The sequence below is a fragment of the Mercenaria mercenaria genome, chromosome 11 (genome assembly GCF_021730395.1).
Source record: "Mercenaria mercenaria strain notata chromosome 11, MADL_Memer_1, whole genome shotgun sequence".
In the NCBI taxonomy this organism is placed as follows: Eukaryota; Metazoa; Mollusca; class Bivalvia; order Venerida; family Veneridae; genus Mercenaria; species Mercenaria mercenaria.
The window spans coordinates 50,673,084-50,690,981 of record NC_069371.1 but is presented as its reverse complement, the minus strand read 5'-3'; the positions used below and the strand labels follow the sequence as shown (position 1 = coordinate 50,690,981).

The 17,898-nt window shown below is 32.9% G+C and overlaps 1 protein-coding gene across 1 annotated transcript; it reads right to left on the bottom strand.

The window, feature by feature from the left end:
• Positions 1-295: 295 nt before the first annotated feature.
• On the bottom strand, positions 296-10,237 carry LOC123530969 (gamma-aminobutyric acid type B receptor subunit 1-like). Its single transcript, XM_053518093.1, has 9 exons — positions 10,031-10,237; positions 8,668-8,742; positions 7,641-7,778; positions 7,027-7,197; positions 5,648-5,749; positions 2,592-2,787; positions 1,594-1,740; positions 624-785; positions 296-303 (listed from the first exon to the last, which is right to left on the bottom strand). Exons 1-9 carry the CDS (start codon positions 10,235-10,237, stop codon positions 296-298), a joined length of 1,206 nt encoding a protein of 401 aa, XP_053374068.1.
• Between the last annotated feature and the right edge of the window lie 7,661 nt (positions 10,238-17,898).

The window sequence follows — 17,898 nt, the reverse complement described above, 5'->3', positions numbered from 1 at the left end:
CATTTATTTTTTACCACAAGACGAAGAAAAAAAATAAAGCATTTCATACTAAAATAAATAAAACAATTTCATACAAACATTATGACTTAGTAACGTTGCGTGGATGTAATTTGTATTTGCTTTTTAAAGCCATTTTAGATGTAAATTAAAAAGAAATTATGTTTCTTTTCCATATAGGATTAAAATATCTGGTATGTAATATCTTATACACCAGCCAGTGTAAAACACAATGTCTAACAAAAGCATGTATGCAAACAAGCCAACAGTTAACTAAGACGATCACTGATACATAATTCTAATAATCTACAATCATTAAGAAAATAGAATGGCTTAGTTGAATTATATCAGAAATTGTTATTTCATATCTTATTTCACGTTTTATTTCACATCTCGCGTAATTGTTTCGATAACCTATTTGGTTTCTTTATTAATATGATATTTTCATGAACAAATATTTAATTATTGGCGAAGAATCTGCAATAACTATAAGAAGTGAAACTTTTTGCTCTCGTTTACTACCGAAACAGGTACACAGCATCGTTCACTATTAAAACAATATGCAATTATTTGGAATGGTACCTAGGGAAATCACTTGCGGTATACCCAGTGCAAAAATAGCTCACCTTGTATACGCTCTATTTTCAAAATTCTATTAGGATCAACTTCTGTCGAGAGGACAATTCTTCCTGACACGCCTGTTATGTTTGTCCTTGACATACAGTCGAAAATAATATCGTTGATATCGGAATCCTGGTATGTAAACATATCAAGCGTTTTTGGATATTCTGAAAATTGAAAATATGTTCATATTCTAACATGCCTTGGATAATAAAAGAGTAAATACATACACCCATCTGATAAAATAATTATTTTCGAGTAAGTAATAGAAACACTAATTTGTTAAATCAACTTTTCCGTACATAGATTTTTTTCTTAATTTTTTCTTGAACTGTTACACAAAATATTAGTCGCATTATGAATAATTCTAAAGAACTCCAATGGTGGTAATAGGTTTTCGAATTTTGAAAATGTCTTGAATAGTTTTGAATTGATCATCAAAACATTTTCTGATATACATTTCCATTGCAAATTGCATCCATTTTAATATAGAGAAAATTAGTTTTAACAATTGTAATTTTATTTGTTTATAGACTGTTATTAAATTTTCAGTTACCCTGGTGTAAAAGCAATCTTTCCTTGTAAGACATAACCATAGGCCAAAATTTTACACATGGAAAACAAACATTGGACATAAAATTCACATTAAATATTCAAAGATATCGTACTACCACCTCTGGAGATCTATAGAATCTAATATCCGGATCTTGCAAAAGAAAGCCGCAGATTTACCGATGTTATGGATCGATTAGTAGATATATTGCAATATGAAAACAATGTATAGGTCTGACTTTTAAGTGTCGTAAGCACAATCAACCAGTCTACCTATCTGTTTGGTCAAACTTGATTGTTATTCAAGTGACACGTATATGAAATTTTCATTTTTGTTTTATATACTTATACACTTGGTACATGCATCCACTTACACAACATAGCTATTTTAAACTAAAAGAAGGAATATTCTACTTTGTCTACCTATTTGTTTAAGTCTCGCATCGGAACAGTTTAAAGCGAGGGCCGCTATCCAAATATGATCATAGCACTGATGGGCCACAATGTCAGTGTCTTTGTATATCGGATTGTATGTGGGATGGCTATAATACCGCTCTTCAAATTCCTTAGCTGAAATTACACGACAGGTGTCAATACTATTCGTTGTCTTTTGAATGTAGTAATAGGTTAAATATAGAAATTAATAAATAGTCATTTATTATTGCTAATTCACAACCTTCAATAATAAGACAGATTTAATACAACTTTTAAGCTAGTGTCACCTCCCATACCTATTCCATTTCTTCAACTAGGTTTGTTAAACATTAATGCTGTTTGCAAACACAACCTATAAAGTATGTTTACCCAACGCTATTACAATGAATTATACACAGATCGGGTGAGTTATACGCCGTCTATATGCAACACACCCATTTATTAAGTTTATTGCTACATTCATTTTTACAAATTTTATATACATTTATATTTTCCAATGCTGGTCAACAAGTAATGGACCTTTAGCGAAAACTTTTAGTCAAAATAATTAAAAGTTATTCGCCAACTTTGATGAACATTGGTCAACCTGTTATATTTGATAATCGCCTTTCTTCTATTTGGGTTTTAAACACTTGTCAGGTCAGGAATATTTTTTATGGATGAACCTACCTGTCAAATTACTGGTCTTCCCTCTTGTACTTGGCTCTTAAACACTGGTCCAGTGAGAGATAAACTCTGGATAAACTACCTGTCAGATTTGCTATTCCCCTCTATTCTTTTGCAGTGGTTGGGAATGCACTCTCTGGAAAACCTACCAATCAGATTTGCTATTCCCCTCTGCTGTTCAGGGTTTTTGCTTTTGCAGTGATCCGGTAGGGAACGCACCCTACCCTTTAGAAACCTACCTGTCAGATTTGTTTTCCCCTGTCTTGTACTGGATTTTGAAAACTGGTCCGGTTCCAACTACACCTTCTAGATCAACCTACCTGTAAGATCTGCTACTCCTTTCTCTTCTATTGGGTTTTTGAATATTGGTCCAGTAAAGAATGCGCCCTCTCCTGCTTCTTCCATCTCCTCTCTGGTACAATCTACTTCGTCCAGATTCTCGCGCCAGAAATTAGTGGAATACCATCCGGCAAAAACCCAGACTATCTTTGGACCATAGAGACCGACCTTGAATGCCTTTTTTGAATCAACTTATTATGCATGATTCTATCGATCAAATTTCCAATATAAACGTATAAGAAAATAACCAGTATATCATTTTACGATAAAATATACTAAGCTTTAACATTTCACCTCTTATGCTTGTAAGACAGGAATTCTACCTGTAACTCATTATCTGCCGTTTACATACAACATATACAAGTGCTAAATGTATAAACATGGTATAATAAAATATAAAACAAAGGATAAAACGTCGTCTTTGACTCAAACGGGGAGTCAGAATAAGTTTTGACCTTCGTGAATTTCCTAACGAGTGCCTTTGCTAAAATACAATTCAGCAATGACTTTATGAAAAAATATGACATCATAATAATGTGACGGTTTACTGAAGTTAAGATCATATTACTTGGTCAAATAACAGGTCCTCTGTATTCTTTGCATTTGCTAAGTGTATTTCACAAACTATTGCAACTTGTTAAATTACTGCCTTATAAATATACCTCAAAATCCCGTTGTACAATGCTTTCCAACCAGGATGTACATTGTAACAGCCTGTAGACCAAATGTTGAATTAAAATTCAAAATTTAGTGCCAAATATTTGCATGGTTAGAATCGAAATAATAAATGTCTTTCTATATTTTACCATCAGATAAAATACAATCGGTCAAACGAATGAGAATTATTTAATCACTCGTGCTGTGAACTCGTGCTTTAATTTTCATGCATCGATCCTCCTGCATTTTATATTATCTACCGTTAAAATATAGATGTATATTTATTATCTTCAATATCAAACTTTCGTTGAAATCAACATTTTGTTCACATACTTTTTTTGGTATTTGATCCTTAAAATATAACAATAGGCAATCGCGAATAATTAAAGTTGTTTGGTTGATTCTCTAGAGATATATCTGTTGTTTGGAAAACATCCTACCAGACTATCAGTTCTGAAGAAGGAGGTAAAATACCACACTTAGTTTAACCTTTAGCCTGCTGGCGGCAAGTGTGTTTCCTTTGCGGGCAGTGCAGACTAAGATCAGCTGATCATGGTTTGCACTGTTCGCTATTCAGTCAGTATATTTTCATTGAACATCCCTTTGAATAATAAATGGTACTGCCCAAATTGAATGATGGACCATTCCAGTTTAGAAATTTAGCAGGGTAAAGGTTAAGAAACAAACGTTAAAAAACAGTTAGGTAACAAACATTCCAATAAATAAAAATAAATCAGAAACCACATCTTTTTACAAAAAATAGGGACTTCTGGTACTGCTTGAATAGTTCAGCAGACTTTCACAAAGCTTCCAATTCTTATTTGTCCATGTTAAATGCAAACTGTTATATAGTACACAAATAGATATCTGCTCTCCCTTTCAGTTCTTAATGGGAGGCAACTGACTACTTGATGCAGTGATTTAGAATGAAATTTATTTTAATCCGTGTATTTGACTTACCGCACACAGAATTTCCCTTGCTCTGTCTTCATAAAGACTGGTCATTATTATTCTAGCACCACGCATCTAGATAATATTTTAAGGGAGATAGTTTTAGATTGTGAGCTTAAATATTAGAAAAAATATAACACCTAAATCAATACTGACTATCAAATTAAGAACATGAAGAAATTTAAAGTAACACGATAATCTGAAACAAACACCATCAACATTTTGTAGCGTACATTTCGAAATATACGTTTATATTTCACATGTATTTATATAAACTATTCGTCATTTGTGTTTCTTCCACCCAGCAGTATTTTGTTTCTAAATTTCCTTTTTATTTTATATTTTTACCAAATTCTACGACCGGAACATCATGACTTCACAACATTTATGTCGAAAAAAGTTAATTGTTATTTATTCTGAACTTCATAGTCTATAAGATTCATTTGATCTTCGATTTTTTAGATAAGCATTTCCGATTATTTTTAATTCATATTCTTCCGCGTCCAGTCAATTTAAAAGAACTTATATTTTATAATATCACTAGAATTATCAAATATAATTTACCTCTATATTTCAAGTAGCCGATGGAAAAAATGAAACAAATCCGACATATTTCATTTAATATTGTTCTGCATGTTTGATAAACCAGTAGTAATGGCGTAACGTAATTATGCCGGATAACGTAAAATAAAAGCTAAATTTGGCGTACGGAAATGAAAATCATTTTATAAATAAATAGCAACTCGTGAGTTAATTTATTACAACAGCACATAACTATCTTTCTAAGGTTAAAATATGATATTAAAACTTTTGACACGTTGAATAATTCCAAATGATGTCTTAAAATCAGTCTGAAAAGTGTGGATCTTTTTAATCATGGGCAAAAATCTAAAAAAACAAGCACACGTACATATACATTTCATTTTATTATAGTAAAGGTCATATATTTGTTGACAATTTTCGAAGTTTCCTTAAAATCTACATTGTAGCAAACTTCCTGTTCTGTTCGCGAAAATGTTATCGAAATCGTGATTTTCCTATAGATTCCCATTATGAAAACATGTGTCAGATCCGAACTTTTCAAATCAGTCTACCAAATAAAATCATGCACATGCACACGACATTATCATTTCATTTGCAAAATTTTCTAAGTACACTCTGAATATATGCAAAGTCATAGTTTATTCAAATTCTACATTGTAGAAAAATGTTTATCCGAACGTGAAGAATTACCTTAAAGTGTATGATCATTATCCATATACGATAGCATAAAAAATGTACAAATCGAGTGTCTACTCATGTTTGTATATCTTAACAGTATGAAAATTCTTCAGTTTCCTTTTAGTTGAAACAAATGCATGGCTCTTATTCGAGCCAAATTAAGTTAATATAATGGGAATAGAATGAAAATACCCACTTTGATTCTTACCTTTAAGTTATGAATTCTGTTTTGAGGGTCGTTGATGAATATTTCTTGGGACAGAATTGTAATGTCTGTATGCTGTATTTGCTGAACAAAGTCATCAATGACCTAAAAGTGAATAAATAAATTGAACGTAAGCAACATTAAAATACTGAAAGAATGCATTAAGCCAATGAATAGGTTTTTAATTTAAAAAACAGAAACTCATATATTTGAGGGACTTTGGTAAAGTTGTTATATTAACTTTCTTCGCAAAACATTTGTATGTATTTGTTTGAACTGAATATTCGTACTTGTTTTTCTTCTTTCCCCGTTCACGCACCTTTCTTTACCCAATTCTTATTTCTTCATCATTCATTTGATCAAAATATACTTGTTGATGGATATTTGAAGCAACGAATATCACAGCAGTCGGGTACTTGGTGATGTGTTGCTCCGACGGCAGTGTTTGTTTTACTCCATGCTTCCAGGAAATCTACCCTTACCTTTCAACTTCTGCATAAATGTGATGAACACATGTGTGTATATATGCAATAAAATATTAACAAACTAGTACATTATAATCCGTATCAGACAATAGAAGTCTGCGATATACAATAAATATAACTGCGCAGTTGGTTATGACTAAGCTTTTAGTAGGTAAACTGCATACATGGACTATCTCTATTTCTATTGAGTCTTTTTCCTAGTTTTCATCTTAATATATTTCATCGTAATTAAGAAATCATTTGTAGCAAAACCGTGTTTTAACACTATTTACACACGATGGATGGTTATACGTCGGGCGTAATAATTGCGCCCTCGTGAAATTATTACGCCCGACGTTTAACCAGCCATCGTGAACAAATAGTGTTTAACACTCGGTTTTGCGGAAAACTAGTTCGATTCTAATATGTCTTTTATTGTAAAATTTGAACCAAATAGTATAGAACTGCTTTTTTTTTCGTGCAAGTATAGCGCCAAATGACGAGTTGTCGTGCTTCTTTGTTTATATACGTCAGGACCAGAAATGGTAATACGTCTTGTGGAAGAGTTCCATTAGGGCACAAATGATGGCGAACTATTCTGCAAAGCTAATTACTAACTCAGTGTATGTGTAAAATAATCAAGGCAGTAGTGCTATGTGACATTTCGTTTCAAACATGCTATTAATTAAAATAAAAAATGTACTAGATCAAATTTGAAAGCGCTATTTCTAGATGCATACATGACGCTAAATATCACGTCGACGTGACGTCAACATAATATCTTTTGTGTTGATTTAAGCATTGCTAGGTATATTAGAATGAATAATAAGTACTGAACTTGATACAATATAAATATTAATGAAGTTCCAGACAGCGCAATAAATTTACATTCATAAAATTATTACGAGAAAGTCATACCACGGAGAAGAATTCTAACGCTTGGTGTATTGTTGCCACTTTCTTCCAGTCAAATTCTCTCATCAACGCTATTCTTGCAAGATTCATCTTCTGGTCTGGGGTTCCTATTCGAAAAAAGTAAGGGAACCGGTTTCTGTCCGACAGGATTGGCGACGGCGAACTATAGGAAAACTGCAATTAGAAAATGCAGTTACAGGGAAATTGGATAATACGAAAGAATTATGAAACCGACAAGAACTTTAGGAGAAAATATAAACTTTTATACCGATTTAAAAGTTATTTATCAAAGTTTACAGTCATCGGATACCATAATTGGGCTTGAAAATATTGCACGAATTGTGTGCATAATTCCAGACAGTTCTTGTAAAGCTTGAGACAGGCAGAAAAGCTAAGCAATATTGTCTATATATAACATCGTGTAAAATAAATAAGCTTTACATTTTATAAGAAAATGTAAGTTGTTTTAAATCACTGTTAATCTTGGGCATTTTCCTGACATTTATTCTTCTACTGAGCAATCAAAAACTAAAGACACTATTCAAATCGTTCTGTTGTATTTATGTCGTTTCTCGTGTCTAGTTAAAGGTTTTAGAAAAGCAAACCATTTAACAAACCTGGGTAAGGTTCCAGAGATGTGAAACCTGAGCAGTAGCTTCTGATCCGAACGAGCATCCGTCTCCTAGCAACATGACATAAGGTGGATCATTACAAAATGCTTCAAACATTCGTTTTACTGGAGTCCCGAAGTTACACTGAAATGAAAGCATAATATAACGAAGTGGAAGTGCTAGAATAGAAAATACGTGATGGAAAGTATATGAATAATTTTATGATACATTTTTTTTTATTACGGACTGTAATTTAGCCAACGATTTTGGTCTTTCATTAGACATATTTTGTGGCTATCCGCTTCGATATGTTTGTCTTTTTCCAAATGTATACATCTATATTGTCTGTTTCTAAAAGCATACATCTACCGGTTTCTGCATTCATTTAACATGTCCAATATGTATGAGAAGGAGCCGTATATTCCATTTCATAATAGTAAATCATTAGGGGTTACTGTTGACTTTTCATTAGAAGCTAAATGTACACACAAATACAAAAAAAGTTCGTTGTAATGTCGTCTCGCCGATGAAAAGTTTAGGTGATTACCTGAAAAGCGTTATAAAGTGTCAAAAAAATACTTTTCTGTTTTTTAACGTAAAAGGAGTTTGAAAAATATCCAAACTACCTTACAAAGCTAGAGTAGTATGCTTCACTAACCACATGTTTACCAAACAATCTTGAGAATGTGTTTTGTTTTCACTTAATAAAACATCATTAAAACTTTATTTACTGGTTTCAGACCAGTTTCCGATAAAAAATGAGGGTTTTCAATATATTTATTTTTAAATACACATTGTTTACAAAAGTAATCTACAAATTGTTAAATCTTAGTCTTTACTCTTTGCAAGGATGTAAACAATTCCGACCTTATCTGCGCATGCGTCCAAAAACAGGGGCTCCAAAAGGGCAGTCTAATTAACGTTAATTGGTTTATCTACAGTACCAGTTTCCGATAAATGGCTTTTTAAGCAGTTTTAAAATTGTTTTGACTGAAAATCTTTTATACTTCTGATTTTAAATTATGTAATTAACCTTTACAACTTTTCCCCATAAATCGTACACGGTGTGGCTATCTTCCGTTCCGTTACGTACGGTACCGTACAGCACCTGTACAATCATATTATGCAACACTTCAGACAAGCACCTTTCACATCGTGTATTTGTCTAGCTTATAAACAGTAGTTTATTTGATTACTGTATACATTGTACCCCCGGTAGATGGGAGTTCTATATTGATTTTAAGTCCTAAAGCTGTGTTATATAGATTTAAAAAAGCAATAAAAAAGGATAAAAGTTTCAGCGGAGGCTGGGATTCGAACCCACGGCCTCTCACACCTGAAGCGAGCGCTCTACCTTGTAACTAAATACCCATGTGATGCAACAGTAATATAATTTCCTTAATATTTTATCTAATTGTAAAGGGAGAGTAATTCTACAATGGAGTTCAAATCATAAGCTCAGGATTTACCTCCCTGGAATAGGACAAACATGGGTTTGTCTTCCGCGCATGCGTGTCATGTGGAATCCCTCAGATGTAAACAAAACAAAAAGTTGATTGCTTAATAAAGAAGGTAGAATTTCTCTGTAAACACTTGTCATTGATGAACGAAATTTCGCTCGATGCTTGCTTGTGAAACAGCCTTCCAAAACATTTAGTACTCCCTTTATGAAGGGTTACATGAATGGAGAAATTACGAGAATTCGGATACTGTTACTGTTCGAGTATAGGTCCGATACCAGTATTGATACAATTGAGGTACTTTTAATTCATGTGAAAATTATGTCAGTGTATATAGCCAGACAGGGCGACACTTTGGTTTACTTACTGTAATAACATGTTCTTATTCTAATACAATTACAATGATTAGCTTCAAAAACGAACGTATTATTAAAGGAATGCAAAACTAAAGGAAAGCATTATCAAAAGAACTCAGTTTTGAAATATGAAATGAACGCAAAGAATGTCGTTTTTATTTGCTACGTCGGTATTTGACACATTTATCTAATATTTATACGACTTTAAAAACACGGAAACTGTCTTTGTTGGATCTACTAACATGTTTTAAAATAAGAATTTATCAGTTGTCTGTCATTATTATTTATTTGTAAATATGAATAAAGTGATTGCATTTCGCTTAGCAAACTCGAATTGGCCTTGGCAAATCAGTCGTTTAATGTGGCCAAACACTTTACCTATTTTTAATTTGCCATTTGCATTTTAATTTGCCATAGCATAATTTCTATGCAATATTTTTTTTTATTTACTTCTGTGCAAATGATTTCTTTAATTGTAAACTGTGTTTCATTTATTGCCGGCCGATATTTAAGTAATTCTGACTCAGTATGTACAAATTGTTTTATAAAAGTATCTTCAAGTTGTTACATTTCAACTTACTTTGCTATCAGTCCATTTATACGTCAGATGATAATCTACAAGTATATCTTCCCGTGCATTAATATCGTTTATCGCCATCTGTACAGCTGGGAGGCATGATCTTCCAGTAGTCGAACCGTTCCCAGACATAGGTAAGAGTCCCAGCAACCGCAACTCACGTTGCTCCGCCTCAACTAAACACATCATTGTCACCAGCAAAATCGACATCGCCTTGACTAATTTCATAACTCTATATGTCTATACTTGTTTCGTTTTCTAAATTATAGAAAAATAATTTCTGTAAACTGGACAAAGTCAGCTGGTTTAAATATCTCGCGACGTCGATTATGTGCATATTCTATTCGTAAAGTCACTTTAATTCACATCTGTGATTCAACAAATTATCATGTTCTTTTCAATTTTGACATCAACTTTAAGCAAAAATTTAAAAGTTTACAAATCTTATACCGTAATATCGGCTGTAGTTTGTGTTTCGTCGCAATTCATTGAATAAAACAATCGGACACGCTGTGGCGCTTTATATCAATAACAGTTTCGACATAGTCAGAGGTTGGAATTGATTGGTTGAAAAATGTGTAGGGAAACCTGGATGATTCAATGAGACGTAAGCTGATTGGATGAAAATGGTATGGTTTCAATCATATAATTTGTGTCAAAATCAAGCAATACCATGTTTTCTGTGAAACTTGGAATATTTTACAAGTGTCTGGCTGAATGCCTGACTTTTCAGTTCTATCCTTAGCATAGTAGGTGTCAGTGCGCATTTTGCCTCTAAATGCAACAAAGGGTGTAGGTTTGTCTGAAGGATAATTGTGAAAAAATGGACTGGATAAGCCTATATATAATTGCTATTTTTATATGCCTGAAATGCTGTCTTACTGGAAGAATCACAGTTTAATGGTCATTTCTCAATTTTGGGATATGTTACAGGGTAAGTTCTTATAATGGAAGTCTGTGGAAAAAACAATAGCAGTGCCTGACGACATACTTAGAGAGGGTCATAAATACTTGCCGAGCGTTTTAATATCACGATTGCTTGTTTGTCAGTCAAGGAATTGAAATCTCTTTCATACTTTCAGTGTCAAAAGTTAACATGATAAAACTAATCAAATAAAAACATTAAGGCATAATTAGAAAGGAATCAGTTTACTGTATCTGTACAGCCAATGAACGTTACAAAATGCTTTGCGTGATAAAGCCTCCTGGGTTGGGCAGTTTACCAGAGCAAAAGCATAAACTAATTGTAACTTATCAACGATGAATAAATGAATACGCACACGTTTTGTTATTTTGTGTTTCTTTTTAAATGTCTTATATGTGTATTCAACGGCTTTTATTCTGTGTAATGATTCACTCTTTTTACCTCTTTTTGCAATTACGTAGCTTGAAGGACAATCTTTTAACAGAAAACATGATTGGGATGCTCCGGATTATAAAATCATTATTCAAAATAACATAGGGCTTAAAAGATTTTAGAATGACAATATATTTGACTTTAAATATATTTAGATTTTGTTCTACATATTATTTAAAAATGAGACATTTCGGCTGAATATTCATGTCACCTTTACGAATTAATATTCGTATCTACGGTCATGTGATGTCTTTCCGAATACCATCAAAAAGCAAAACGGACGAACACCATCTGGTTATGGATAAATACACTTTTAATTCACTGCATTGGTTAAAATGGTAATGAAAACTATCCTTAAGCAATGAAGCATAATTATGAGTGTATCATCAATAAAAATAATTGTGCATATGACGCAAATATTCTATATAGCATATAGTATTATTAAAAACCCTAAATAATGTGAATTCACCAGTGTTTACGTGCACAAGTAGGATTTTTGTGGGGTTTACAGTCACAATGACACAATTTATGTTATATTGCGTCTGTTCCAGTTTTTGGTGGTGGACAAATGTGCCCCTCCAGCCATTGTTTAGACTTGGCCGGCATCTAGGTAGAACCACTGCACTTGCGTAAGCAAACTCGGTGGCCTCTTTTACACCCGAAGCGAGTTTTTAAATACACACGAATTTAGGGCAAGTGATTGGAATTCAGCGACCATAACCGATCGGATGCCAAATTTCACATAGCACAACTGTCTTGATAAATTTACACAGACACTGAGTTGGTCATTTGCTTTGCAGAATAATTCGTCATCATTTGCGCCCTAATAGAATTCTTCCGTAAGACGTATAACCACTTCCGGTCCTGCCGTGTATAAACAAAGAAGCATGACGACCCACCATTTTACGCCATACTTGCACGAAAAAAGAAACAGTTCTGGCAGCTCATTTCTTGTCAAAAGGTCAAACTGTGGCTGCTAGATACTATCCAGTAATTTTGAAAAAAAAAAACAACAGAAAAACATTTAAAGAAAAACTAGAAAAGTTGCTTCTTAGGCTAGCCCAGAAAATGGCCTTCTTTTTTATGACAATGTCCCCCTCTCATACTTCTTCATCTACAGTAGAACGTATCAACTCCTTCAATTGTCAATTGTTGTCCCACCCTCCGTAGAGCCCAGACCTTGCACCCTTCGACTTTCATTTGATTTCCGCCTTAAAGCGGTACCTCAGCAGTAGGTCTACTTCATGGTTTGCAGAGGGAATACAAAAGCTCCCACGAAGATGGCAAACGTATATAGACCCTCGTAAACTTATGGAGGTACACACGTATGACACACATTACAATGTGAATGTCAAAAATTCGTTCAACAGTCTTCCGTTTACACGGCTTTTAACGTTTATGATTACGATGATTATCAGCACATATATAAAATCAGATTATCGTGTCAGATAAAATATCAAATTATTTACTTGTTTCTGCGTGTTCGGCGTATTTCATTTAAAATTTATAAACACTCAGAACTGGAACATTTAAAACAAAAATTTCAAAATATATTTTTATAGACCTGGGCCCAGTTGTTCGGAACTTTAACAGACTGTTAAACTAATCGCCTGTTCAATTTTGATTCAAAATATTAGTCTTAGTGGGACACACTAGTATGATGTTTTAGTTTTACTGTAAAGACGATTTAGTGTTCATAATCCTTAAGCCATACATTTGTTTTTCTAAGTTTTCTATAGTGTCGAAATCATAGATCAAACAATTCTGAATTTTACTGAAAACGGAGTATAGAAATAAGGAATATACTTTAGCAATTACTAATAAGTTCGTTATATCATGCTTAAATTGAAATATCATATTTGCGTGACTCTAACCATAGTATAACTTAGCTATAAGTACATTGTTATAGAAAAAATCAACATTGAATAACAATAACTTAAGCAAAAGCACGATTTTAAAATAACAGACTTAACTAAGTAATTACTTATTTTTTGTGAAATTGTGGCCTGAACTATAAGAATAAATTTTTACAGTTGTAAGTTTATAATTAATTTAGTTTAGCATAGACCAACATGGAAGATTTTAATGCAGCAGTTTTGAAATTGACGTCATATCAATTTTATGCGTTGAGATGACGTCATAAAAATTAATTTAAAAGTTAACATTGCAACATTCTTACTAATATTATGGATAAGCCATCATCTGATTGCAATGCATGTAAATTCTTGGAATAAATAAACAAGATATGAAACTACAGTAATGGTTTTTATAAACCCACATATGTGATTGACATAATTGTACAAGGATAAAGAGGTCAGTAGACTGTTCCACGTTTGTACCTTTATAAATTTCTGCATACTGGATTTAATGTCCTTTTCAAGGTCATTGCAAATGTGGTTAATCAGATTTTAGTCAAGTAATGGGTTTGCTCGAACTTTAAAAGTACTTATTAACACTTGATATATTCACATGGTGCGTAATACATTTACAATTTACATTACATCCATTACCAGTAGATGTGGCGCAACCAACTGGAACGGATTGGAATAAATAATTTTAGAAGCTGCACATTGTTTTAAAACTTGCCGTTTGGTTCAGATTATTGAACTATCTAAATATCTCTCAACAGCTAATGTAAAACTAGAAAATATACTGAAATCAAATAAAATAGCCCGCCGCATTTTAAATACTTTCATATTATAGTGTGTGGGGGACAATGATCTAATTTTATAAAAATGATAAAACATTCATTTCTAATAAGGACCATATGTAATTGATCTTTTATGCCTTAAATAAATGCCCAATAACATTTACAATTTTTTTAAATGTCATGCAATGTTGCTTAAATGTGATTGACAATCTTTAAACGTTCACAACAGACCGTTCTATTCCTTTATCTTGTACATGATTCTGATCAGTTATTAAAGTAATTATGATGCCAGTATAATAATCATCAGGTTAAACATCTTATAATATAGTTAAATGTCTTTTATGATAGCTGATTGATGTATTGTCGTGTACGACAGGTAAAAGTGAGGTAAAACTCAAACATGCAGACTGCACATCTTTGACATGTTTACTAAGTCTTTCCCATACTTTTACTTTTGACCGTTATGATTAAATCCGTGCATTTGTGCATATTAAATACACAAGTTGGCCCTGCCGCTTAGCTCATTAGGGAGAGCGCGGATCACGCGGTCGTGAGATCCTAGGCTGAGGCGTATAGTCTCAATGACAAATTGATTAAATACATTGTGTCTGAAGTCATTTCCTCCTCATCCTCTGATTTACATGTAGAAGGTGACAGTTACTTGCAAAGAACAGATTAGTACTAGTACAGAATCCAGAAATACTAGTTTGGAGTGTCTGCCGTTACATAGCTGAACGATAATTGAATAAATGAGGCAAAAACATACAAATTTGTAGTAAATTCTCTTCTTAAATCCTTAAATGCAGCCGAAAACAGCTCGACTTTGTAGAGATAATAAAATTGAATGACAAACGCAAATTATGAACACCTTTCAATAGGATTAAGTAGATTGTATCCTTTCCAACTAATTTAACATTTCTGATTTTAATTAGACATGTTGATTTCTTTGTATTAAGTATAACTGCATAGAGCCTCCAGCTTTTCCCATTTGATGCCATCATTCACATTTGTTTTAGATACAATATACTTCCTTTGAAATATACGAGTATTGTCGGCACAAAGATAATTTTTACGAGTATGCGATTCTAAATATTGTCTAGATATCGGAAACAAATGACATAAATTTTGAAAATGTGTCCCTTAACGATAATTTGTTTCACATTAAAGGTTCAATCAGATTGATTAACTTAACATAATGGATAAAGTTATTACAGAATACCATCTACCTCAACATGAACAAAATTAAAAACTAATCAGTAAAACATAAAAAGTATGAAATTAATTGGATCACGTCCATGTTAAGACTTCGTTTTAGACTAATTAGCCAAATCGTATACCACAAGGCCTTAGATCTATTACATGTAAGAAAAAAAGCACTGAGATTCTACTATTCCTAACCACAGGCATGTGCCATTCGGACATGTACTGTTTTTGGACATAACATTTTCAACTCTCTTTAGACATCCGATGCTTTTGTAATGTAACAAATCTAGTTCTAGCAATTAACAGTTTAGACATGAGTTCAAATTTTAACATTTCACGTCTGTCTGTTAAGGACGTTCAGATTTGATAAATGCCTTGTGCGCATGGCTATTAAACAGTTGACAAGTACTGTAGCAGCATATAATTGATCAATGGCGTTTATAGTATGTACATGTACATTTATTTAGGGATTGGTTGAGGATGGTGAGATGGGTTGGTAATCTATAATTAGAAAATCTCAGATTTGGACAAATGGTGGCACATAACCTGTTATACGCTTCTCACACTGATTATTGTTGTTACCATTCATGATTCAGTGTGCCATGCATATATTCAAGGTCAAATTGTCAATTTCACATGAGCCATTTAGGACTACTATGGTCCTATTGTATTCTAAAAACTGTAAGAGCTGTAGTTTTGAAACCTTATATATTTATTTGTCATGATATGGTAAGTAAGTGGACCAAGAATCATGACTCTCACATGCATTTTGTTTTATAAATGATCTTTATGAAATTTATTGATTAGGTCCATTTGCTTAATACTATAATGGCTTTAACCTCTCAAAAACGACTTGTTCAAATACTTTCAAACTTCATTAAGATGAATAGATTGATAGTTTATTTGAAAAAGATTACGAATCCATGAGTTAAAATATAGTATATAATCATAAAACATTTGAATAGTAATGTCAATGGTGGTGTAAATAAATAAATGATTTTACATATACACATAATAAACTCAGATGTATAACTATGCAATTTGACATATTTATAAACAATAATCTGGACCAGAAACAGTTCTGTTAGTTAACATTTAACTCACTTAATATATCTACTACATACTAAACACGTTATTTAATGGGAAACTATATAAACGTGTAATAATCTGGATAAAATATCAGAGAGGAGAAAAGTTTTAAGGGTAATATATAGTTCTACGAAGTTCAAAAGCCCTGTATAAAAAGGTTGATTGTTTTTTCAAGGTCGAAATGTTTTCATTTGATAACAGTTTTGTAAATTTTGGCTTGTTTTTTCCCCCAGTAATATGTCTGCATATACTTCTCTCTAAATTCTTTATATAATGTACATTCTAATGAAAAGTGAAATTCGTCCTCTTGAATATTACGTATAACACATTTCCTATTATTTCTTGTAATTTTGTTCGGCTTGTACCATCTACCTGTCTCTATCTATAATTTATGCGCTAACAATTTCAGTCTTGTTAATGCTATTCTAAATTTCGTTCCACAAACATTATCTAAATAGGACTTAGAACCGAAAGTTGAAAACTGTTTATAAGAAGACCTTTCGAAGAATTCTCAAAAGATTCATTCCAGTGTTGCATGAAATTATCTCTAATTCTCTGTTTGAAGCTGAGTAAACAAAAAGTTTCATTTCCTACTCCTTCATTGAACCAAACATAATGAAATCCTAATTGCTTTGGCTGATTTTGCTCAACAAATATTACATGGTTTATGTTCAATCTCATATATCATCATGCCATAACCTTTTCTAATATATCTATTTCTTTCAGACTTCAATATTTTAAACCAAACTTTTATTATCTGACACAGCCTATGGTTCGAGCCCGCCCGGTTAGCTCAGTAATTAGAGCGTTGGTCTACGGATCTCGGGGTCGCGAGTTCGATCCCCGGGCGGGGCGTATGTTCTCCGTGACTATTTGATAAACGTGAAGTCATTAGTCCTCCACCTCTGATTCATGTGGGGAAGTTGGCAGTTACTTGCGGAGAACAGGTTTGTACTGGTACAGAATCCAGGAACAATGGTTAGGTTAACTGCCCGCCGTTACATGACTGAAATACTGTTGAAAAACGGCGTTAAACCTAAAACAAACAAACAAACAGCCTATGGTTCCCTTCCTAACTCTCTATATATAAACGAATATATGTCTTTGGCATCATAAGGCGCGTTTACAAGATAAGCTATGTAATTCTAGCTTTTAGTTTCAAAATTAAGCTCTTTTTGTAACATAAAAATTTAAGCAGATTCCCCCCAAAACTATTAGGCTAAGTGCTTTAACACTCCACACAAGTCTTTAACATCATTAGATAAATTTACAGGGCAAGAGATATGGCTATTACTTACATTTCACTCTAACAAGGTCCATTTTTAACTGGAGAAAGCCTGTCAAACGTTGGTATGTAAACAAGTTTCACTGAATCTATCAAGTCAAATGCTTTCAATCTCCACTTTGTCTTCATAAGATGACCTTACATGATATGCCTTTAAAACTTAGAAATCTTAAGAAAGTTTTTCATGTAAGACTACTTGACCGAACTTATCGCAAGTCTTTTGCATCATGGGATGAACTCATAGAACAGGTTTCGTACGTCTGGCCTACATTTTCTCAAAAATATGC